The 26,216-nt window shown below is 42.7% G+C and overlaps 1 protein-coding gene across 2 annotated transcripts; it reads left to right on the top strand.

Moving 5' to 3' along the window:
• The first annotated feature begins 7,409 nt into the window (after positions 1 to 7,409).
• LOC311522149 (small acidic protein) lies at positions 7,410 to 16,212 on the top strand. 2 transcript variants are annotated; one of them, XM_084631146.1, is made up of 5 exons: positions 7,410 to 7,614; positions 8,695 to 8,775; positions 10,140 to 10,200; positions 12,328 to 12,437; positions 14,338 to 16,212. In XM_084631146.1, exons 1-5 carry the CDS (start codon positions 7,555 to 7,557, stop codon positions 14,548 to 14,550), a joined length of 525 nt encoding a protein of 174 aa, XP_084487272.1. In that variant the 5' UTR covers positions 7,410 to 7,554; the 3' UTR covers positions 14,551 to 16,212. The 2 variants fall into 2 exon arrangements, with proteins under 2 accessions (XP_084487272.1, XP_084487271.1); XM_084631145.1 differs by having other exon boundaries at positions 8,692 to 8,775.
• The last annotated feature ends 10,004 nt before the right edge of the window (positions 16,213 to 26,216 follow it).

Below are 26,216 nucleotides of genomic sequence, written 5' to 3'. Positions count from 1 at the left end.
TGCCGCTTCTATGATGAGCTGCATGCCATTTTAGGGGGTTCAGCCACCACTGCTCCAGCCGTGTTGTTTGACTCCTTCAATGGAGATGGAGGCAACATGGAAGCAGGTTTTGGGGATGAAGAAGATGAGGAGGAGGAGGAGGAGGAGGAGGCGGCTGTAGATAGCTCACAGCAAGCAAGCGGAGAAACTGGTTTTCCTGACAGCCAGGAACTGTTTCTCACCCTGGACCTGGAGCCAGTACCCCCCCCAAACCCACCTAAGGCTGCCTCCTGGACCCAGCAGGTGGAGAAGGGACCTCTGGTGAGTGTACCTTTTAAAATACTATACATGGTTTAAAAGCAAGCATGTGAAAGGATTATTTTGCCCTGGCATTCGCGGCTCTCCTGGATGTACTCCCAAAGCCTTTGCAAAAGGTTTCTGGGGAGGGCAGCCTTATTGCGTCCTTCATGGTAGGACACTTTACCACTCCAGGCCAGTAACACGTACTCGGGAATCATTGTACAACAAAGCATTGCAGTGTATGTTTGCTGGCGTTCAAACAACATCCGTTCTTTATCTCTCTGTGTTATCCTCAAGAGAGTGAGATATCATTCATGGTCTCCTAGTTGAAATAGGGTGCTTTTCTTCAGGGGACATTCAGAGGAGCCCGTTCCTGCTGAGCTGTTTGCCTGTGGCTGAGCAGAAATGTTCCCCGCTGTTAGCCACGGGGAGGGTTGAGGGGGTAGCCACGCGGTGGGGGGAGGCAAAATGCGACCTTGTAACGAAAGCACATGTGCTATGTATGTAATGTTAACAGCAAGGTTTACCCTGAAAGACTGTAGCCACTGTTTTATAAAATGTGTCTTTTTAAATACCGCTGTCTCTTTTTTTTTCTCCACCAGCTGCATGTGTTTCAATGATCACAGGATCTTCTCCTTCCCAGAGGCTAGTGAAGATTAGAAAGAAAAAAAAAACGCACTCGTGATGAAATGTTCTCTGAGCTCATGCTGTCCTCCCACACTGACAGAGCACAGACGAATGCATGGACGCAAATAATGTCAGAGTGCAGGAAAGCACAAAATGACCGGGAGGAGAGGTGGCGGGCTGAAGAGAGTAAGTGGCGGGCTGAAGCTCAAATGTGGCGGCAGCGTGATGAGAGGAGGCAGGATTCAATGCTGAGGCTGCTGGAGGACCAAACCAGTATGCTCCAGTGTATGGTTGAGCTGCAGCAAAGGCAGCTGGAGCACAGACTGCCACTACAGCCCCTGTGTAACCAACCGCCCTCCTCCCCAAGTTCCATAGCCTCCACACCCAGAAGCCCAAGAACGTGGTGGGGGGGCCACCGGCCAACCAGCCACTCCACCACAGAGGATTGCCCAAAAAAAAGAAGGCTGGCATTCAATAAATTTTAAAGTTGTAAACTTTTAAAGTGCTGTGTGGCATTTTTCTTCCCTCCTCCACCACCCCTCCTGGGCTACCTTGGTAGTCATCCCCCTATTTGTGTGTTGAATGAATAAAGAATGCATGAATGTGAAGCAACAATGACTTTATTGCCTCTGCAAGCAATGATTAAAGGGAGGAGGGGAGGGTGGTTAGCTTGCAGGGAAGTAGAGTGAACCAAGGGGCGGGGGGTTTCATCAAGGAGAAACAAAGAGAACTTTCACACCGTAGCCTGGCCAGTCATGAAACTTGTTTTCAAAGCTTCTCTGATGCGTACCGCGCCCTCCTGTGCTCTTCTAACTGCCCTGGTGTCTGGCTGCGCGTAACCAGCAGCCAGGTGATTTGCCTCAACCTCCCACCCCACCATAAACGTCTCCCCCTTACTCTCACAGATATTGTGGAGCACACAGCAAGCAGTAATAACTGTGGGAATATTGGTTTTGCTGAGGTCTAAGCGAGTCAGTAAACTGCGCCAGCGCGCCTTTAAACATCCAAATGCACATTTTACTACCATTCTGCACTTGCTCAGCCTGTAGTTGAACAGCTCCTGACTACTGTCCAGGCTGCCTGTGTACGGCTTCATGAGCCATGGCATTAAGGGGTAGGCTGGGTCCCCAAGGATACATATAGGCATTTCAACGTCCCCAACAGTTATTTTCTGGTCTGGGAATAAAGTCCCTTCCTGCAGCTTTTGAAACAGATCAGAGTTCCTGAAGATGCGATCGTCATGTACCTTTCCCGGCCATCCCACGTTGATGTTGGTGAAACGTCCCTTGTGATCCACCAGGGCTTGCAGCTCTATTGAAAAGTACCCCTTGCGGTTTATGTACTCGCCAGTTTGGTGCTCCGGTGCCAAGATAGGGATATGGGTTCAGTCTATGGCCCCACCACAGTTAGGGAATCCCATTGCAGCAAAGCCATCCACAATGACCTGCACATTTCCCAGGGTCACTACCCTTGATATCAGCAGATCTTTGATTGCGTGGGCTACTTGCATCACAGCAGCCCCAACAGTAGACTTGCCCACTCCAAATTGATTCCCGACTGACCGGTAGCTGTCTGGCGTTGCAAGCTTCCACAGGGCTATCGCCACTCGCTTCTCAACTGTGAGGGCTGCTCTCATCTTGGTATTCATGCGCTTCAGGGCAGGGGAAAGCAATCACAAAGTTCCATGAAAGTGCCCTTACGCATGCGAAAGTTTCGCAGCCACTGGGAATCGTCCCAGACCTGCAACACTATGCGGTCCCACCAGTCTGTGCTTGTTTCCCGAGCCCAGAATCGGCGTTCCACAGCATGAACCTGCCCCATTAGCACCATGATGCATGCATTGGCAGGGCCCATGCTTTCAGAGAAATCTGTGTCCATGTCCTGATCACTCACGTGACCGCGCTGACGTCGCCTCCTCGCCCGGTATCGCTCTGCCAGGTTTTGGTGCTGCATATACTGCTGGATAATGCGTGTGGTGTTTAATGTGCTCCTAATTGCCAAAGTGAGCTGAGCAGCCTCCATGCTTGCCTTGGTATGGTGTCCACACAGAAAAAAGGCGCGGAACGATTGTCTGCCGTTGCTCTGACAGAGGGAGGGGCGACTGACGACACGGCTTACAGGGTTGGCTTCAGGGAGCTAAAATCAACAAAGGGGGTGGTGTCTTTACATCAAGGAGTATTTCAGGCAGGACTTCACGGAGGGTTCCAATAAGAAATGGTGCATCTAAGTTATTGTTCTTATTGGAACAAGGAGGTTAGTCTGGCCTCTGATTGATACATGGCTAGATTTACCTTGCTGCACCTTCTCTGTGAGTGACTGCAGTGTGACCTAGAGGAATGAGTCCCCTAGATGGGGGAGGGGGAGGGAAGCAAATGAGTACAAAACAAATCTGGTCTATTTCTTGTTTTGATCCACTCCATCTATCTTTTACATCTTTGGCTGGCAGCAGACGGTGCAGAAGGACTGCATGCCATCCACATCTCATGGCTGCCCGGCAGAAGATGATGCAATAGGACTGCTAGCAATCCGTATCGCCTGCCTGCTCACCATAAGACGGTTCAATAGGACTGACTGCAGGACTAAAGAGAATGACCTGGTCAAGTCACTCCAAATTTAGTCCCTGTGCCCATGTCTGCCCAGACGCTCCTGGCCGACGTGGCCAGGAGCACCTCAGACATGACGATGACGGCTACCAATCGTACTGTACCGTCTGCTGCCACAAGGCAAGGGGTTGATGCTGCTGTGTAGCAATGCAGTACCATGTCTGCCAGCACCCAGGAGACATAGGGTGACGGTTACCTGAGCGGGCTCCATGCTTGCCGTGGTATGGCGTCTGCACAGGTAACTCAGGAAAAAAGGTGCAAAACGATTGTCTGCCCTTGCTTTCATGGAGGGAGGGAACGGGACCTGACGATATGTACCCAGAACCACCTGCGACAATGTTTTAGCCCCATCAGAGTGCTCCATTGTGACTGCTCTGGACAGCACTCTCAACTCAGATGCACGATTGTTTGCCATTGCTCTGACGCAGGGAGGGGCGACTGAGGACATGGCTTACAGGGTTGGCTTCAGGGAGCTAAAATCAACAAAGGGGGTGGCTTTACATCAAGGAGTATTTTAGGCAGGACTTCACGGAGGGTTCCAATAAGAAATGGTGCATCTAAGTTATTGTTCTTATTGGAACAAGGAGGTTAGCCTGGCCTCTGATTGATACATGGCTAGATTTACCTCGCTGCACCTTCTCTGTGAGTGACTGCAGTGTGACCTAGAGGAATGAGTCCCCTAGATGGGGGAAGGGGGGGAAGCAAATGAGTACAAAACAAATCTGGTCTATTTCTTGTTTTGATTCACTCCATCTATCTTTTACATCTTTGGCTGGCAGCAGACGGTGCAGAAGGACTGCATGCCATCCACATCTCATGGCTGCTCGGCAGAAGATGGTGCAATACGACTGCTAGCCATCCTCATCTCTTGCCTGCCCGGCAGAAGATGGTACAGTACGACTGCTAGCAATCCGTATCGCCTGCCTGCTCACCGTAAGACGGTTCAATAGGACTGACTGCAGGACTAAAGAGAATGACCTGGTCAAGTCACTCCAAATTTAGTCCCTGCGCCCATGTCTGCCCAGGCGCTCCTGGCCGATGTGGCCAGGAGCACCTCGGACATGACAATGATGGCTACCAGTCATATTGCACCGTTTGCTGCCAGAAGGCAGTGGGTTGCTGCTACTGTGTAGCAATGCAGTACCACATCTGCCAGCACCCAGAAGACATAGGGTGACGGTTACCTGAGCGGGCTCCATGCTTCCCATGGTATGGCGTCTGCACAGGTAACTCAGGAAAAAAGGCGCGAAACGATTGTCTGCCCTTGCTTTCACGGAGGGAGGGAGGGAACGGGGACCTGATGATATGTACCCAGAACCACCCGCGACAATGTTTTAGCCCCATCAGGCATTGGGATCTCAATTCCAATGGGCAATGGAGACTGCGGGAACTGTGGGATAGCTACCCACAGTGCAACACTCCGGAAGTCGACGCTTCCCTCGGTACTGTGGAAGCACTCTGCCGAGTTAATGCACTTAATGCACTTTGAGCATTTTCTGTGGGGACACACACTCGAATATATAAAACCGATTTCTAAAAAAACGACTTCTATAAATTCGACCTTATTCCGTAGTGTAGACATACCCTTAGAGACTAACAAATTTATCTGAGTATAAGCTTTCGTGAGCTACAGCTCACTTCATAGGATGCATGCATGAAGTGAGCTGTAGCTCACGAAAGGTTATGCTCAAATAAATTTGTTAGTCTCTAAGGTGCCACAAGTACTCCTTTTCTTTTTGTTAGTATTAATGTAGGAGCCACAGAGATGGATGTGCATTTATCTGTCTAGATTTACTGAGTCTGAGGGAAAATTTCAGTTTCATTAAAATTTATCAAGGCAGTTCCTCTAGATTAAGACAATCCCAGAAAAGAGGAACCTCTGCTTCCAGGAAAAAGAGAAACCAAAGGGAGAACTACTTAGATGAATACCATCCAGTTCTGGTGACCCAAGATATTTTCACCTGCATGAGTGACATGTCACTCACTAATTTACCTCCTAAGGCTCCTGAGCAGTAGCAACAGGTGTGAGGGAAGTCAGGCTCTTATTCCCTGTACTCTTTAGGAGTGGTAATCAGAGGGCTTTGGGGCTCCAGATACAATGCAGCAATAACTGATGGAACCAGGAGATGGGGGAGAAGATATGGTTGTTGCATGAGAGGGAATCTGAGGGAGTTAACAGAGTGAACCTTGAAGGAGTTGCTATAGTAGGGAAATAGGACCCAGGGATAGGTTACTGGGTGTGAGTAGGAGAACCTGTAGGAGAAAAGATACTAACTTGGTTTGAGTGAGAAACATAGCCTGGAAGCCAGAAAGGGCTGAGGCAGGGAGCAATCAGAGAGGAGGCAGAAAAAAGCCTGTCTGTTTCATACGTCACCACAGTGCACTTGAGAGGGGTAATTGTTAGGAAAATGCTGCTCAGTCCCTGAAACAATGATTGGTGTATGAGCTCTTAGCAAGCTGAGGGAATATGTGTGTGTATGTGTGAGGGAGATCCACAAGCATTGTTATTTACTATGTATTACTATGGTGCACACAAACCTTAATTCTGAAGCAGGACATCATCGTGCAAGGCACTGTACAAACACAGAACAAAAATGTAGTCCCCACCCCAAACAGCTCACAGGCATGACTATTACACTCTGTGTATGATACTTAGCAAAATTGTGGCACCCCAAATGAAATAGAAAAAAAGAAAGAAGTCACATACACCAGTGACAAATGCACTCGCTTACTTTAGGTAAATGTTTCCCTAAGGTCCTAGGTCTTCTGAATCTGAGTCTCATGAGAAAATTGCCTTGCTTGGCCCTCATGAAAGGTACTTTCTTGGAATTATGGGAGTGGGCCTGCACAGGTTGTAGATTTATAGGCTTCCACAGCACCATATAATGGCAGAAATGTAGTAATGCGGCCTCGTATGGTGATGAATTGTTTATTTTGTTTCTTTGTTTTTTTCTGGTGTTGCCTTTTCTTGGGTGGATAGGCATGTTCTCATTTACCGCTGCACTCAGGAGCCCCAGTCAGAGCTCAGGTCCCATTGCACTAGGTCTGTACAGATATAACCGCTTGCTACAACAGGCCACTGAAGCCTCAGGTGAAAATTGCATTAAAAAAACCCTCCACACAAATATAAATGAAATTCAAACTAGCATGCACATTCCCTGCCTAACAGAACATGGGCCTATTTTTACCATGTATCTGGCCCCTCCCCCCCGCTGCATATTCAGGCGAAGCCCTGTCACCTACCGATGGAAAGTGCTGGAAAATGGCCAGGTATTGTTATTTCACCCCTTACTTGAGGGGTGGAGGGCTCTCAGGGGCTGGCCACGCCCTCAGCCCACCTGCACCTAGGACAGGGTGACCAGATGTCCCGATTTTACAGGGAGAGGGCGGGACGCGCCTCATGGCTTTTGTATCCGAAAAGCGGCGCCCCGGGCTCACCAGGGCAGGCGCGGCAGCGGGGAGGCGTCCCCAGCAGGGGGCGCTGTGTTCCCCTTTAACACCCGGCCTCAGACTTCTGCGCCAATTGCCTGTCGACCACTATTCGTGAAAGCAGCGGGCGCGGGGAGGCAGCCCCACGAGCGCCCGTTTGTACCCGCTGGGGCGGGGGGGGAGAGGGAAGGAGGAGAAGGGTTTAGTAAAAAGTAAATGGCGATTTTGTTACGCCGGCGGGTCGGGGACTCGAACCCCGGTCTTCCCAGCCTCGGCGTGTTGTTATTCAGCAGGACCCGGCTGCTGCAGTGTTTTCGTCGCCACCTGCGAGGACCTGGACGCTTCGCGCCTCGGCCAATCGTGGGCCGGTACCGGCCCCCTTTCTCCCGCCGCAGAGGATTCTGGGACGTGAAGTCTCTCCCGCCCTCCACCGCTGCGTGTCACCAGAGGGGAACGACAACTCCCAGCGTGCCTGGCGCCTGCCGGGCTCTTGACCTGCTCGCGGGGGCTGCCCAGGCTGCCGCTGTGTTGCCGCCAGTCAGGCCGCGCAGGAAGACGTGAGGGCCGCGGCCTGGGCGCCGATCCCGCAGCCTCCTGCCCGGCGGCCTGAGGGAAGATGAGTTCGGCCAGGGAGACGCAGCCCCGCCACGGCGTGAAGCGAGCGGCCTCCCCCGATGTAAGTAGCTGGGCGAGGAGACGGAGGAGGCGAGCGGGCCAGGGAGGCCTGGGGCGACGAGGGGAGAGGGAGACTATCCCCTTCCCCCAGGGTAAGGGCGGGGTCGGCTTGTCGCCGCTCGGTGCGATGACCCAGGCTCCGTCCCCCTCTCGAGGCTCTGGCGCTGCCCGGTGGCGGGGAGGGACCGGAGGCTTTCCCTTGGGCTGCCCCGGCGCCTGTCCCGCTTGAACAGACTCGGGCCCCCCCGCTGCGAAGGCCGCCCGCCTTCCCTGAGCAGCCGGGGGGGAGTAGGCGGGTCAAAGGGGATGTGCCTCCGGGCCGGGAACGCCGTTTGCTGCGTGACTGCCCGGTGCTCGCTGTGTAATGGAGGTGGTCGGTTGCCGCTGCGAGCCCGGCCTGCGAGCCGCTGCTCGGGTCTTGGCACCATTCAGCGCTTGTTATGCCTCCCGGAGAGGCCCGCCCCTCTCTCCCCCGTGGTCAAGATTTTATTTTATAGTTGATAGACGTGAATCTTGATCAAGTTCAAAGGTGGCTTGTCAGTTAACTGTACGATTATTTTTCATTTGCTGGAGGTGAGTTTTCTCTCTCCCTTCCTATGCAAGTTCTTCATGGATTTATTCTTGCTAGATATGTTAGCTTTTAGCAAATGGCTTCAGAAGTCAGAATCCGTTCTTGCATTTTTAAAATTTATTCAATGGCTTGTTGATGTTCTAAGAAGATCTCTTTCTAGTGCCTGTTGACCACCTTTGAGGCTGCATCTGCATCGGTTTAGTTTATTAAAAGTCCTTCCTGCTCCCTTCCCTGCTCACTCTTCTCAAGAGCCTATTTATTAAAAAATCCATGTCTTTAAAACACTTCTCGAAGTTGACATTATTAAATGAGTGAGGTAGGTCATGATCATGTGCCTTAGTCATGTATTGAAATTGCATGACTGTAAATGTTGCATCATAGTGCATTGGAAAAATGTCCAAATTATGTATAACTTGGAATATCTTATTTAATATAAACAAGCTTTTAGTTGAAACTGATCTATTTGTTTTTGTTTTTTAAAATAATTTATTACCTTCTATCTTCCAGCAGGGATCGAGCAGCTGGGAGGCAGTAGACTTAGGTAATGAAGAAAGAAAGCAAAAGTTCTTGAGACTTATGGGAGCAGGAAAGGTGAGATTTTGTTAATTATCTATTTAAATCCAAGCATTCCATGTAAATAAAGGGTGGTTGCTATTAGGGAAGGATTTTTAAAATGACAAAACTATTCACTGATCACATTGAAAGTGATTGCATAGTGTTTTCTGTTTTCTTTGGAAGTGAAGATGCATTGGTGTTATTGATAAGATACTGCTTCCTTGAAGGTCAAAGTTTTTTTCTTTAAAACATCTTACTTATGTAAGCAACCAGCCTGGAGTAACTCAGTAGCAAACACAATCAGATGGCTTGGAATTCAATTACTTATACAGGGCAAAATCTAAATCCACTTACATGTGTGGACATTGCATATTGTAAGTTTTGTTTTTCATGTGATTAATGTGGAAGGTACCCAGTGATATATAATCACGAGAGACCAATATTGGAGCCTGAATGTTTTCATATGTGCCTAAAATATAGCTTAATGTTGCAATTTTTTTCTTTTATACAGGCGTCAATTACTAGATGTGGTGGCTTCTAGTTAAATTGGAGGCAAAAATTAAAATTTGCCTTCCATTAAACTAATTAATTTTCTCTAATGTTGTATTTCCCTAACCTAGGGGGAGTCGTCATTCTCTGCCCTAACAGAGTAATTTAGTGCTATTGGGGATAGTAGCATGACCCTGGATTAACCCAGGGATTTACATGAACTGCAAGTTGTGCTCCCACAGAGGCTCCTAATGAAACTGAAGATGGTGCTGGCTCTCATGTTCAGGGCTGTGGGTTAAGGCCCATTGGCCACATCTTTGCTTATCCTGTGTGAGTGTTTCGTTGGAAAAGAACAAACAGCCCTACGGAGCTACCAGTTCAGTCCATCAGGTGGCCTTCTGTCCAGTAAGGGGAGGAAAAGAAGGAAAAAGAAAACAGAAAATAAAGATGTGTAGGGGAGGATTCTGAGCTGCCAAGTCATTTCTAGGGGAATCAAAGAGAGGCTGAGTTGTTACTGTAATTGGTAAAACCTGGATTGTAACTTGAAACTTTGTTGTGGATTATAATTCTGGGTTCAGGTGATCTGTTGTCCCTCCTGCTGCAACTTCAGCAGGGCTGTAGTCATCCTTTCCTTTTTACTTGCCAGTGTCACTCTAAAGAGGAAAAGATTTGGGGGTTGGAAGGGTAGAGAGTACCTGGGGTTTCCTCCAATATGATCAGTGGAAGGTAAAAATTAATCTAGCTTTGTCAACAGATAGTCATTGGCAGATGAAAGAGTTCATTAATACATGTCTCCCCCCCCCCCCCAAAAAAAAAAAAGCTTGTTAATAGTGAGCAGTAGGGTGTGTCTATCCAAGAATTCTAGTATGTAGGTAGAGCTGTCAGAGTTCACAAATTGCATTTTCTTTTAGAAAGAACACACTGGCCGCCTTGTTATCGGAGACCACAGATCAACTTCTCATTTCAGAACAGGTCAGTTTGATAGCTGATGCAAATTAGAAGTCTGTAAACTAACATTGATCTAGGGAGGCAGAGCTGAGTCTTTGTACCTTCACTACTGTTGTAGTGGGGGCTTTCAATTTTGTGACTAAAAGTGAGATTCTGGGAGCTGGCATAATCTCATACCCTCTTTTACTAGTCTGTATAGTGACTGAAAAAGACATGTGCAGCAAAAGTAGGCCTACTTCCTCCTGCCCAGATTCAGCAAAGCACTTCAGCATGTGCTTAAATTTAAGCACATGCTGAAATGCTTAGCAAAACTGGGGCCCACATATGCAGTCTCCTTTTTTTGGCATAGAAGCAAAACAATCATATTGCTGCATCAGCACAGTGAGTATAGCTGCAAACTGGTAGGCTGCGCTGTATTATGTTTCATGCATCATCACCAGTTACACTACCAGCTGATGACCTTTGATGGAGGATGTTGTGTATAAATTAGACCTGTGCTTTGATTTTTTTTCAGAGTCCCTGTTGATTGTAGTCCTGATAGTCCTAGAAAGATTTTTTTTTCTTGTAAACTGAGCAAACCTTGAGATGAATTACCATGGACTTAAAACATGCAAAACTATAACTTATTTCTAATCAGTAGATGACTCTGCAAGGTGGTGTGTTTTTCCCATAGATTCTGATGATTAACTATCAGAAGCCAAGATATCTCTGACCTTATCATAAGAAATAAAGTTTGAAATTGGACAAAGTATGGAATAAGAGCTTTGTTAAAACCTCTCTTAGCTGTATAGAATAGGAACTACCAGACTCCTCTGCATTTTCTCCAGTTTGTCTTGGTAGTAACAACTTCTTAGCTGATCTAGGTAGGCCATGTGGTCTAGTGGAAAAAGCACTGGACTGGGATGTGAGAAACTAGAGTTCTATTGCTGGTTCTGTCACTGGCCTGTTTGGTGACCTTGGGCAAGTCAGTGATGAAACTTACGTCCTTTGTGAAGTACTTTGGGATCGATATCTGAAAGAGTTATTATTGATCACTAGCAGGCAGTTTTGACAAGAGCCCTGCTCCTTGCTAAAAGACCAAAGCAGCCAACTTCCTCTGTTCCTGTGTAAAGTAATCTTCTTTGTCTGCTATCCTCCTGTTTCCCACAGGCGGCAGTCTTTTTCTCCTTTAATAATAATGTATATAGTTACCTTCAAAGTACTGTACAAACACTAATTTTCACAGCAAGGATAAGTAATTATCTCTCATTTTACAAGGGAGGAAGTCGGTGGCAGATGGGAGTAGGACTAGAAGTCCCTGGTTTCTCTCTCACAGTAAACTAGGCCAAGGGTTCTTAAACATTTTCAGAATGTAGGCTATACCTAGATAGACATGATATACCTAGATATAATATACCCATACCTGTAGGCTATACCTAGATAGACAATATAATTATGTTGAAATAAATTGTAATAACTTATTGAAATAAGCAGCAGGATAGCATAAGTGAAAGCATCTATTTAATAGACATAAAAAAGAGCTAATTTTCAAATTGCTTCCCATGGCTGGTGAAAAGAAAGCTAAGCAGCTTCTGTTTTATGTGTGAGATGAAGTGGCCCAAGACACAGGTAGTTCATCTAAAATGTAGCAAATTAAGTCCAGGAGTGAACTTCTGACTTACTGCTGTGTGTGTGCTACTTAATTTTAACCATTGGTTTGCAGTGCCTTGATTTGCCAGTGTAGAGACTGCTTGCTGCACAAATGAATGTCTTGAAGCTCCTGCTCCAATATAACATTTTCATCTTGCTATGAAAAATGGTAATAGTGGGAGGATGGGGTAATGTTAAAAATGAACTGTTTTAGTGTAGACAAGTGGTTGATTTTAGAAGGTAGTATTACGTTCTAGTAAACCCTGTTTATAGTACTATCCACAGTACAATATTGAGCCTGTGGTGAACTTGATAATCATTCCACCTTTATTACAATGTAAGAGTATTTTACTTGCAACTTTACAAGGGTGATGGTGTATTCACTATGCAATAAATAGTCAACCCAATAAATTGTGTTAAATCTTTTGATACAGTGCTTAATCCTAAAGATCTGGTAATTTTGTGTAATCAGATGTTTTTGTTAATTTGACTGAACCATAACCAAGTACACTGGACATGCAGGGGAAGAAGACAAGAAAATGAATGAAGACCTAGAGTCTCAGTTCCAGCAAAGCATGGACAGCACTATGTCCGGAAGAAATCGACGACACTGTGGACTTGGTTTCAGTGAGGTAGTAGTTTACTTACTCTTATTGATGCAGACAGGCTTGCTCCAGTGGGCAAAGAAAATGAATGACAAACATCGCGTGTCCACTTTTTTTTTTAAACAAGTCAAACTTACTCTATCCCAGAGTGCCCCTACAAGTTTACCAAGGACAAATCTGCGGGAGCCAAGAGCTTCCTGTGCTTGGACACAGAGGTACCAGTGAGAATTCTTGAACACCTGAAAACATTCATGCTCTACAGTAGCTAGATTATGTTAAGCTCCTGAGAGATGTAATATAGCAGGTGATTGACAGCACATAGCAGCTCTACCCATAGGAGATTTAGCATAGGAAGTGAAAAATATTTTATTCAGTTGACTGCAAGGGGAATTTAAGTAGACAGAACATTAACCAAAATAATTATGGGACTCTCACCTGCTGTGGAATCTTTAATGACTACAATGGTTAAGGCTTTTCACATCTTCCAAAAACCAGTACCCACATGAGTAGCACAATGCCTTAAGACAAGCTTGGGGCATCCATTCAGCACTAACTCAGATAGAGAAATACACTCCCAGTTGATAGCCCCATTTCTTGAGATTCCCTAGGAAAGGCTGGGGGATGCTTCCTCTTCATGTACTGACCTAGATTAAACTGCTTTAGCTCAAAGAGGTGCAATCAGAACCTGAGGTTCTGTGACTGCATGCTCCAGTTATAATTATGTTGTGTAGTTCTTATATGTAAGAAGGGGTAGGGAGATAGAAATCTGGAAGCGGTAGGAAATTACTATTGGACATAGATGAAATCTTCAAATGATCCTATATCTCCTCAGTCATGTAGTTATGAGGCAGTCTCAAGGGAGGGAAGGATAGGACCACCAGTGTCCGGAGGAGGTAGAAAAGTAAAGGAAGACCAAATAAAATTGGTAGTTATGAAACTATACCTCTTTAAATGAAGCCTAGAAAAAAGATATTTGAGCATGAGGTTGAAATATCAGTGAATGTTTACTCTTGGTCAGAGCCAATACTGATGATCGTAGAAAACTTTCTGAGGTTGCTGGACTTGAGTTAAAGAACCACACTAGCAAACGCTTACTATTCCAAACATACATGCACGTTTTCCCTTAAAGGCATATTTGGGTAAATAGAAGCTATACCTGCATTGGCCCATCCTTATCAGATTGTGCATTGAGAATTTTTTCCATGGTACTATGTGCTGTATTTGCAAAAAGTATCAGGTTTACAAAGCATTGCGGTCTTGCACATGAGTTCCTGATGACCCTCACATTAAAAATAATGTGGCTCACATTAAAGTTGGCTACAGTGTGGCAGCAATTCTCTTGCATCAAGCATGACTCTTTGAACTCCTACCAAAGCTAAAGTAGTAACGAAGCAGTAAAAACCTTGCATGGTCAATTGCATTTGATAGTGTTTCCAAGTTCTCTTGTTGGTTCCTTCATGATGAGTAATATGAGGCTAGTGGTCAACCACAAAGTAGCTGCATTATTGTATGCACACAAATTCCCTGCTAAAAAATCCTTCCCGGCATAAAGCATTATTGTTTAAAAACTTACTTCCTTTGCTGTTTAAATGTTAGCAAACAAAGTGGAGAGGGTCCAGTTACTGCATTAGTAATGTCAAGGGTTCCTAGAACTTTAGTACCATTTACCACTGTAATTCAGGTGTCAAGGAAGTTGACAATCAGTCATTCCAGTATCTGACAGACTAATCCTCTCTATATTAAAAACTGAGAGGGTTTTATCTGGTACTTCTGTTATTTAATCCCCTGTCCTATCTGCAACCACTAACACAAAAGGAACAATGTAGCAACTAGTGAAAACTCATTGAACTTGTATGTTAAATGGCAAAATGAGAGGTTGCTTGGGGGAATGATTTAGCTTCCTTTTGTAATCTGACTTTTATTCTAGCTGGAGGAGGCTGAAGGACAAGATGATGTGAACAGATACTCTCCTGAACCTGAAAGTCCAGAGGACTCTGAAAGTGACTCTGAGTCAGAGCGAGAGGAATCTGCAGAAGAACTGCAATCTGCTGAAAAAGACAGTGAAGCTGATGATCCAGAAAGCAAGAAAGATGTGAAAAGCAATTACAAAATGATGTTTGTTAAATCCAGCGGTTCATAACTTCAGGTCTAATAAGTCTTTGTATTTAAAGTACATTAAGTCTTTTTGTTAGTGCAAAGTGGAGGACTGCTTACAGCACAGATTTTTGTATTATGATTTTAAAAAAACCCTTCTTTTAGATGAAAAAAAATAGTGCTTGCTTTCAGATGCCATGGATGACATTTTTATGGGCATGAGTGTAATTTTTTGGGGGGTAAAGTATAAACAGATGCATTGGATGAAAATAAATTTAATTCCCACTCTCCTTCCATTGTAGTTGTCAAACCTCTGACACTACTTTCTTTTATTGGTGTCCTTTTGGCTTGGATGTTTTTGTTTTTGAAATAAGGTTTCATTAGAGTTGCCTGATGCTACATTGATTCTGATACTGTAGCAATGACATCAGTATTCTGCAGTGTAATACAACTTCAAATCTTGGTTCTGTCTGGTAATACCAGCAGTAGTCTGACATAATTGCCAGAGAACAGGTTTATTCATTTAGGTCCTGATTCTGTAATGAGGTTGTGATTACAAATCCCTGTTCCCCTGCAGAGTCCTACTGATGTCTGTGGCACTCCATCAGTGTTCGGGGGCCCCCACACCATATCAGGATGCAGAAGAGGGCCTTTAGGGTACAGCTACACAGGGATTAAAAAAACCTTTTGGTAGCCAAGGTCAGCTGACTTGGGCTTGCAGGGCTTGGGCTGGAGCCTGAGCTCTGGTAGCCTGTGAGGGAGGAGGGTCTGAGTGCACATGTTGCCACAGCAATTTTTAACCCTGCAGCCAGAGCCCCTGGAGCTCAGGTCAGCTGGCGTAGGCTAGCCATGGCTATGCCACAGGTTTTTCATCCCTGTGTAGATGTACTCTGAGTTACTTCTCTAGGCCTGTTTTTGACAGCTATAGTACAAGAGGGATAAGTTCTTGGGTGTAGATTTCCCTTTTGAAATGAAGGACTTTGATCCTTAAACTGCTTGAGTTGCAGTCTACATGAGAGCTAGGTAAAAGCAGTGCTTGGGGAGGGAGTTTGTTCTCATATTAACATACTAGTTTTAATAATTTCTCTCTACAAAAGTGAGATTTGCAGGAGATAAACAACAACCAGGAAATGAGTTCGTTTGAAAGGAAAAGATACTTTGCTATGGAAAATGACAGGTGCCTCAATTTAATGACACTTTTTTTAAAGATGGGGATGCAAACTAAAGGGATGTGCAGGGAAAGTTGTAGTATGCAGTCCCCACGGCTTGAGTGCCACCGATCAAACTGAGGTGAAGAGAGTTGGTCACAATTACCTGTGAAAGGCATGCTACCTCTTACTTTCCTTGCACCAAATCCTCTAGTCTGCACAAAGAAAGAAACAGAAGTGCTAAGACATAGTAAGGACTAAACAAGCCCCTATCTTCTGCAAATTCATATATTTTTGGTGTACTAAAGATCAAACTTCCGTATTATATGCATTTTCTCAACTATTATTGTAATGGCATCTGTTTGAAAATTGGTCATCAGAATTAATCTGAGGATCACAAAAGGAATACCACATTGCACACATTCTGAATGCATTTCTTTATGGGAGAGCAGAACTTTATCTGCACCCGTGTCTGAAAGAAAAAGCTTACCCAAGGCTCTTGATGAAACTTACAACTTTTTTCTGAATCTGGTAAAGCTGTGTTTCTAATTTACTGATAATCTGTTGCAGTGATTATTTCCATACTGTTTGCTAATTTGTATGAGCTGAAATATGTACAGTGATTGTAAGATAATTGAAAATTAGTACTTCAGCCTTAGCTACACTGAAAGACTTTGAACAAATGTTACTTTGTGGAAAAAACAAGCAGTATTAAACCAGATACGTGTGATTATACACTAAAGGTGACACAAAAAGTGACTTTAATCAGAATCTGCATTTACTTTTTAACCTAGTTCTTGAACATGAAATTGAGCTGGTTTCATTTTAAAAAATAACCATACTATATTTCACATTCAGGAAAGGAGTAGTGATATTTGACAGGGGGAAAGGCAAAGAAGTGACTGAACTTTTGAATTTAAGTGCTTACAAAAAATGTGACAGTACTAGACCTTGACCAGCAAATAGATTTATGGATGTGTGTCCCTCTGTGCCCCCTATACATTATTTTATCCTTTTTTACATTCCTGCAATATGCGAGGAAGTAACCCCTTCATTTTATTTGCATATAAAAGAATGTGCATAGATTGTTCACTTATTCAGTACAGAAGCCATCCATTTAAAAAAAAAGTGTGTGTGTGTATACACACACTCTATTTACCAACGACCTTACTTTGTTTTATCTTTAGTGATTCCATAAAATGGTGGTTATAAGCTGCCAATATTCATGAAAGCACTAGGAATTCATCAACTGCCATTTTACATTGATGTTGAATCATTGACCATCTTTTCAGCTACTCCCACTGTCTCTAATGCATACATAAAAATTGGGAAGAGGTTCTTAACTTTCCCTATTGTTAAGGCAAAATGTGCGTATTATGCTATTTCACCATTGAGGGGGGCCTGTTTATATGCAACATCCAGGATTGTAAAGACATTAACTACAACTGTGAAGTTAAAGTGCATTTAAACTCTATAGGGATGCTCTTATTCACAGCAAAGTGGCCTTAGTTTGCTTTAGCTAAATCACCTTTGAAGATGTATACACACAGAGAAAAATATGGTAGGAACCATTTTGATTTTAATATATTTGTCATTAGCTAATGCCTTTGGTTTGCCGAGTAAGGAAAATACATGTGAAATTTAAGAGAATTTTACTTCTTTGTGTCAGTAAGGGGGAAACTATTAGGATATTGTCCCAAAAGGAAACATCAACAAGAATCTACCAACAAAACTGCTGCCCTGCTACTGCTAATATTTGGCAGGTTTTCTCAATTAGGACTTTATTGAGCTGCCTTTTCTAGTCTCAGTGGCTGGCTTTCCTACAGTCTGAAATCCAGCTTCTGCCATGAGAAATTCCATCTAACACATAACTGTCAACAGTCTCATGCTGTCATGGTCTTCACCCGTACTCTGAATGGAACCAACATCCATGCAGCACCTCTGTGTTTTGGAGTATTCAACAGTCCATAGCTCTCGCATCAACTCAGTCTGGTACATCTCTCCTAATTAAACCTTCCTGAAGGCGTGAGGTCAGTTTCTTCCCAGCTAGAATGTTTAGTAGCATTTATGTCCATAGTCAGGTTCTTTTAAACACAGGTGTGAGAGAGCTAAAGAAAGAGCAAAAATTTGACTGGCACACCTAGCTAAACTGGATGTTTTATTCACACTGACAAAATCAGGATTGAAAATCTTGGATCCTGCAACTAATTGCATGCTAGCAGACTATACACCTGCCCTGAGCCCCTCTGGCTTCTGTCCCAGCATTTAGGCTCACGTTTCTTTCATAATCTTCATTTCATAGCTGTTCAGGTAATATTGTAGCACAGCAAGACACTTGCTAGATTGTTCTGTTAGTAACCATAGCTTATCCTTCAGCACCCATGTAATCTCTCAGGTGTGAAAATCTGCCTGCAGCTCCTCGGCTGGCACAACGTCTCAGCAGTGTGTTATATAAGGGAGTAGCTCTACGTACTTTATTGCATTCTTCCCTGCCAGGCCTAAGGAGCTCCAGGAAGTGACTTGACTGGCATCTCTTTGGGACCCACTACCCAGTCCAGGGGAAATGGGGGAGGAGAAACTGAGAACAAGCTACCAGTTAGTGATCCCTGAATCTCTGCCATAGCCCAGGTTATAGCAGCCTAAGGGCTACTCTAATTTGCTCCACTCCCTTCGCACCACATAACAGAGAATATGCCCCCAAAATATTGATTGCAGCCCCCAGCTTGGTGTGAATAGTATATTACAGTTAATGGTAAACTGATCTCTAATACTAACACACAGAAGAGTCTCTAATGGAAAAATCAATATGCTACAGGATGTAGCTGGCTTAATTCTGTAGGTGACCCTTTCCCCTCTGCATTCCTATGGAAAAAGTTCCCAGGAGTGGTATTAGACTTGACCATTGACTTACATAAGACTTAGCACATGCTTAATTGTATTGCTGGACCAGGGAAAGTGTGTTCAGGTCCTTGCACACTTGACGCTCCTAGGCTGTTACTGTGCACTGTTAAAGAGCAGCTGAGAACCACCCCAGAGGGGCTTTGTTATGAAAGATGCTCTATTAGTTTTAGATATTAGTATAATAGTGATAGGTAAATAAATTAACTTTGTACATAAGGATACAACCTTTCTGTAGTGTTGGTTTCTGCTACTATGTCAGCCCTACATCGTGAAATAGTTTCTACATCAGAATTGCATTTACATTCAAAGATAGGCACAAACTAGCGCCTCAAGAATCAGGTTATCTCCTCATGGCTGTACATGCATCCCCATTATTGCTAGAGATAGGAGCAACACTAAAAATGTGGTTGCAGGTACTCCTACGTTTTACAGAACAGCACCACTGATATTTATATACAAATACTTTAAAAAGTAACATGGAGACTGATGTCCTTCAGGAAGATGGAATTAAATAAATCACTGGCACTTCTAATCTAGGTCTCAGTTGTGTCAAGGATAGGTGCCCTAAATTACTACTAATCAAACATTTAAATTCAACCTTCATGATGAGGGTAGACCAAAGCCAGTATATTTTGAAAGCCCAAAGCAGGAGACAGAGAAATCTTGATCCCAGTCTTCTACTATAAAGTAAAAAGAGTCTGTCTTTGAAGAGAAAGCAAATGAACACGCATACATTCCATATAATTGCTGAGTGCACACTATTACAGTTCTTGCCACTATCAGTTTGTAGGTAGCATTAGCCCACAGTCTTTGGGAGATGGGGTACCCTTTTGAACAGGCAGAGCACTGGAATGACCTATCCCCCTCACTTCTTTGTACAATGGGGAGCACCTTGTGAGAAAGCACCATCACTACTACCCTCTACTCCAAAATTCCCCTATGAGAAGACGGTCAAGAAAGAATGCTTCCAATAAAAAGGGATCCGTTTTTCTCCCACCCTTCAGAAGTGAAGGAATTCTAGGGCCAAGGAAGTATGATATATAAGGTGCTCTCTAGCTTTAAACCACTGTTTTTTACACTCCCCCTTTTCTTGAAGAGGAGCCTGGCAACTTTATTCCTGAAAGTACAATTTTTAGGACAGCTTCAAAGCTAAAAGTCCTTCTACAGCTGTCGTTGGGGAATTCACATCAAAGAGGATACGCACACGTTGTTCCGATGTCAGCACTGACGGTTGGTGGAAATCTCTGTGGATTTACTACAGTCCCCAGAACAGAGATTAAATTATGCACTGAAGCTGCCTCTATAAACTGCAGGAGACAAAGAGAATAAGTGGCAGTGCACTTTCTCATAATCAAAGCCTGGCATCGTTATTTGCATTAGTTTCCTGTGAGCTGTCAGGGGAAAGTGAAAGGGACATGGTGTCAAGGGACAGAACAGAGTGCAATCTGGGTTTTAAAAGTGACATCAACTACATTTTTGTCCTGAATCTTTGAGAAATATCACCCAAAGAGTGTGTTCCTCTGGAGCACTGTTCCTGATGCTTCTATTCCCGGGGGAGAATTAAAAGTACAATATGAGACTATGTTAAAGGCCAACAGTTTCTGCTATATAATACATCCAGCTCTAAAGATGGCATTTAAGGTGTCTCCAAGCTCAGTGGGAAACAGCTGGAAAAGGAGAAAGAAGAATGAGATGTGGTGGATGACAGAAAAGAGACCTCCAATAAGTTATGGATCAGAAGTCAAATGTTCTAGGGCTGATCTGAATGGAACCTCCCTGTGTTTTGAGGTTTTCCCATTTGCTAATCTTGCCTAGCAGTTTCACTCTTTTTAGCCATTCCCAGTAGTGTGTCACACTAGAAAACAGTGTCTTGTAATCAGGTGATTTTCAGCTCTTTCCATATCAGACATAGGTTGCAAGCTACCCACATCAGAAACAACTCAAACTAGATTAAATAAAGCACAGAATGTTTTGCGGCTATAATACGGTGCAGAAATGGAAAGGGGTCCACAATCTGAATAGCTCCTTTTCATCCTAATATTTATTATTCTCGGTTTTCACACAAATGCAGGGTTCAAACCATCATGTTACTTATATGCACAAGGCAGAGATCTGCTATTCATGAAAGCTACAAAACTATAGTGTTATGGGTCTTGTTTATTATAACTATAAATAGTAACAACTTCTCTTTGAAATGCAATAGTTCATGTATTTTCAAGTGATAAGCATAACTAAAGAAGCAATCAGTGCATAAGTGACGTGCTCTATTTTATTTAGTGTGTTAAACAGCTGAAGCAGTTACTGCTATCCAAAGTAAGAAAAATACAAGCAGGTACTTGGTTTGTAATTTACTCTTTACTGAGGTCCTTGGATATAGCTTATTTACAGTCTACATAGCTTCAGGCTTGGTAACTTGTCAGGTAAAACTATAGCTTTAGGAAGCTCTCCTCCCTCATGGAGTCTGACTTTGAGAGAGACCTCAGACCTGATGAAGAAGCAGTCCACGCCCTACCTGATGGTTAGTTTCCTGCCGCTATTTTGCGGCACTGTCTTATTCTTTCTCATAACACAAAGATGTAGGAGGGTTAGCAAACTACATTCTGCTACTGTTGTAAGTCCTGTTCACTGGGCAAAGAGCAAAATGCAAGGAATCCATCAACAAGTTACAAATTGGAGACAAAAGGCGATTCTTGTAGACAATATCCATACAGGCAAAATAATCACTCAAAAGCAAGCAGCAGTTTCCTTTACCATCTCATATTATCCTCTTTCTTTTCATTTAGTTTTCATAGTAGTAAAGCTCTTAATGGTAACAAAAAATGCTTTTCATTAGAACACAGTTAAGAACATTCAACTTCTTTATTTCATTAAGTCTAATCTTATATGACCAGTCACTAAGGTTTGGAAGATAGACAAATTATGCTGTCAGAGTTTATATCTAGAGATAGACATGGGGGAAAAAAACAAACCAACCACACCCCTGCGCTCACAGCAAAATATAGGCAGTATTGTGTGTGTGTATATTTTTGTAATTTGTAGTTAACTGTGCTCAGTCCTATACATATGTATATATCCTTGATTGGGGCCTCTCATTAATAATGCAAATAAGTAATGACAGGTCACTGTTTTGGATTAATGCAAATATTTTAATACATCTAAAGTGATTTTGTGGAATCTCTCCCCTCATTAGTAAAGTCCGGATTTGAAAATATATTATCCTAATTCTCAACACACCGCTGCAAATTCCCCATAGTACTGGATCATTTAAGCTTGTAACTCATTTAATATGGGAAACACTTACATTTTCTACAACTATTGTACTCTACTGGGTTCTCTTACCTTGCCGGCTGGTCCTTCAGCATCTTCATGAGCAGCTCCTCTTCATTTTTCTGTTTCTGTCCCTCAGAGTTTGGTTCTTAGTCTTCCTCTTTATTACATCTGTGCTACCATGGCTTCAGTTACCCCCTTTGTGCAATTAACTCCAAATTCTTCTTTGGATCCCACAACTTCCATCCCTTTCCTCTGTCTCACATTTCTAACTCTCAAATACTCCTTTGTCCTGTGAAACTCCAGATTTTCAAAACAAATTATTTTCCCCACTAATCCATCTCCCCATCTCCTTTCTTGATACCACCTACATCCTACTACCTTCCCCTAATTCCCAGCTCATCACTTTGGTGACATCATTGACTTCTCTCTCCTTCCCCTCTGCTTCCAATTTCTTGGTAAGTCCCTCAATAGTTCCACATTGTCACCACCTTGCCCCTCCCTTTGTCTCCATATCCCACTCCTATAAAAAACTCTTTTCACACCTTGGTCATCTCAACTTTATCATATCTTTCTCCTACCAGGCCTCTCTTTTCTCACCTTCCCTCTCCAGGCTAACTGAAGTCCAACAGGTAGAGTCATCTTTCTTCCCTCTCCTTGAATCCTTTTACTAGCATCCTGCTTTACCACTCAATTCACATTCCTCATCCTTACCTTAAGGATCCTACTCAATCTTGCTAGCAACTAGATCTCTGCTCTTATTTCCTCCAAATCCTTTTATTTTACTGCTCCCATACTCATCTCCCATACTCAATAAACCTCCCCTTTAATACCCACAACCTCTTGAAAAAGCCTTCCATTCTTAGGGCATCAAGAACCTCCCACTCCCCTCACCCCCCCTCCCGCCCCACTCCATCTTTCAAGCTCACGTTTTCCAAGAATTCTTTGTAACATGTTCTCACCAATAGTGTTTTTACACCTTAGCTGAAATTGTTGTCCAATGTTGTTTTTTGTTTGTCCTTCTATAGGTCTGTAAAGCACCGTGTACGTTCATGGTGCTCTAAGTGAGTACTAAGGTGCTCATTTAATAGTATAATAGTTATAATAGTATAACACACTTTTTTAATTCCTAGGATTCTACATGGTACATTTTTGTATTTTTAATTTGTTTTCTACCTAGAGTCCAAAGTTTTTCTGCCATATTCCAATAATTTATAGTATGCTTCACAATTTTATTTTTTTCTCCTTAGGTTTACCTGTAGTTTAACATTCAAAGTATGGTTGTGGCACAGAATACCTTAACAGGCTTATATTAAAAATGCCCTTTAAAATTCCAAAGCTTTGAACTAAAAGCAATATCTCAAGAAGTTTTCATGAAAAGTTCATCTCAGTTGGTTCAATTCAGCTACACTTAGATGCACCTTTTCAGATAATAGAAAAAAAGTGTAAAGGGGTCAGACTCAATCAATACAGTTGTTCAAACAGAATTCCAGTCACTGTGATGTGTGTACATTTTGTGCTTTTCCTTTGTACTGTTCCACTATGAAGAAAGGTTGCTTTTGCTAGCATAGCAATAAAAGTCTTAGCCTTTTGAATACAGCCAACTAACCAATGGGAATGTTTACCAGGTGTGGAAAAATATAGCAATTTTTCATGTCTTTCCTGTGCATGTCTCTTTCTTTTTATAACTATGCAATCCACACATCTTCTACACAAGCAAATGCTTTAAAATACCCAAAGACAGACATAAATCAGAGAAGCAAAGCCTCAGAACGTACCTCATAAGTTTGTTTTTTGTTTTGTTTTTGTTTTCATTTTTGAGACTTAGAAATCAACTAAGTAAATAGCATGAGTTGAAAATAAAGCTGGAAGCAATACCTAAAAGATGACATAAGCATTATATTGTATATAGATTCAAAACAGCAATCCTTGAGCAGATTTCAGCCATTTAAATCAACTTTACTCAGGCTTTGTCATTTTTTTTAAACAGTAAAGGTTTGGTAATTTTATGAACTTGCGGGTGGCAGAGCCATATATAACAATATTCCACACAAATGAGATTTTCTAGAATAAAATCCGCTAAACTAATATGACTGGTGAAAAAAATCTCTCCAATACAGCTTGCTCCTTGTGGGTGTTTCTGGCTGTCCTGGATTAAATTAGTTTTTAGTGTTTATCACCACTATTACTCTCCATTCCCTTGAAGAGCTGGAGTTAATCCAGAGGGGGCAATGTCATCACCAAAACTTCCTAGTAGTCTCCCACACAACTGCAAAACTAGAGCAATGAGAAGGAAAATAAACAAAAGGAGTTCCTGTTCAGTTAAAAAAAAATGTAGACTAATGACAGGTCTGAGGATAACAAGGCCGAGGGTGTTGTGAATTTGTAACCTGTCATCAGTGCAACCACTTTGTAATGTAACAAACTAAAAACACATACAGGTGTAAAGGAAGAAAGATGAGAGTCTTTAGATTAAAAAAAAATACATACACTGAATTTTTGCTCGGTGTAAAAACTATGCAGATTAATTACAAACTAGCTCCTCCAAAAGAAAAATATTTGTCTAATATTTTTAATCAGAATGAAAAAAACCTCTCTTTATTCCAACTATTTTATGACTGTAATTGAATGGTGTCTGATCTAAAAGATACCACTCTGAATACATCATAATTTTCTAGGTTTGATGCTCGTGATGGCTGCTGTATAAGTACATAAATAAGACTGTTTTGGTGAATAAATGCAAAATGAAATTGAAAAAAGAAAACAACCACCATCATCCCCAAACAGAGTGGTCACCAAATAGCTCATTAGCATATCTATATTTAAATAAGGGCTTTAAAAAGTGTCATACTTGGGGATATTTTTGCCAAAATATGGGATTAATTATGGACATATAAATTGCTTTATCTCAGACCAAGAGTTTTCAAGGTCAGTTTATTATTCAAAACATTAATGGTATGTGTGTTAAGGGTGAAATCCTTGCATCTCATATGAAGCTCAAGTAAGCAGGTCGTTTATGAATGATGTACATGGCAGAGGAGGAGAATATGAACAGTCTCATCACAACCTGTAGAGCACCTGCACAACTTCTATGACAACCAGCTGTGCTTCTCTCCCCTCTCCCCCCCCCCCCCCCCGCCCAACACCCACCCCAAAAGACAACAGACAAGTGGAATTTTTGGTCAGTGGGTTGTAGTAGTTCACGAACCCACTGGCTGCACCCCCTCCCCCCCACAGCATAGCCCACACACTTCCCCGTTCTGCATCAATAATATATGTGTTTGGTTTTTTTGGTTTTTTTTTTTTTTACAGAACCATGACACATCACAAATCCCTATGGCTGAGGGTTCCTTCCCCACAAATGGGACAAGGGTTTCATAAGCATGTCAGCTTTGTGTTTCCTCTTCACACATTTGAAGTCAAATATTTACGTAAACTCTCTGAAGTTCACAATATCAATCCTGTATGACAAAAAGATCTAGATTTTCTTTTTTAAAAGTTATTGACTGTTTGTTCCCTACATTCCATTGTAGTAAGTAATGCAAGTTTAAGAAGAAAGTCAAGAACTAAAAACCTCCAGTAGTCTGTATCAAACCCATGTCATTTGAAGGCACTGTCATAGTACAAACTGACTCTCACCTGCTATTACAAGAAGTCTTAAATTCCAGTTGGTTTCCAGACATTTTATTGATTAATTTCTGTCCATACATCACACAAGCGACAGCATGATGTTTACAGGATTAGAGATGCGGAGTGGCAGTTTTTGCATACAGAATATGTAAATTACTCTAGCTACTTTAATTTCATACTGTACCAAGTGTCAAGAATTTGGCAGTTGAGAAAACTCTAAAATAGGAAAGATCAACATTTAGGTCCCAATTCAGGAAAGCCTGTACTTAAGTGCTTTCCTGAATAGAGATGGACGTAAGCATATATTTAAGAGCCACCCTAAATTCAGCACTTGGTACACAGGAGGCCTGATTCAAATCCTATATAAGTAAATGGAAAAACTCCCATGGACAACAATGGGCTTTGGGTCAGAACCAGGGAGAGCAAAATGTAATTAACAGAGATTTTAAAAACAATGTTGAAAATGATCAAGAGGACAGCTGACAAGACAAAAGCAGTAGGAGTGTTATGTTAATATTTTAATCTGTACATACACCATTTACCCCAAACTGTTACATTTTATTTAAATTAACATTTTATTGCAAAATATTCATTTAATTTCTTTTCATGTTTTATAAAGGCAAAAATAAAAATTTTATTTTGGCAAAATGTTATGAAGCTGACACGGGCAGTACTGAGTTAGTTAAAAATAGACTGCATTTTCTAAATATATTTCTTAAGAATAGCTTCTGAGTATCGTAAAAATACAATATGAATTTTTATTTTA

This window comes from Lepidochelys olivacea (genome assembly GCF_965140295.1).
Source record: "Lepidochelys olivacea isolate rLepOli2 genome assembly, chromosome: 6".
Classification (NCBI taxonomy): domain Eukaryota; kingdom Metazoa; phylum Chordata; order Testudines; family Cheloniidae; genus Lepidochelys; species Lepidochelys olivacea.
This window is presented reverse-complemented; position numbering and strand designations above follow the sequence as displayed.

Bases quoted from the DNA above. Each gene is read 5' to 3' on its own strand.
- LOC311522149 (XM_084631145.1), top strand. From the start codon at position 7,555: ATGAGTTCGGCCAGGGAGACGCAGCCCCGCCACGGCGTGAAGCGAGCG. The intron at 8,776-10,139 runs GTGAGATTTTGT...ATTTTCTTTTAG, and splicing joins GACTTATGGGAGCAGGAAAG to AAAGAACACACTGGCCGCCT. The intron at 12,438-14,337 runs GTAGTAGTTTAC...CTTTTATTCTAG, and splicing joins GTGGACTTGGTTTCAGTGAG to CTGGAGGAGGCTGAAGGACA.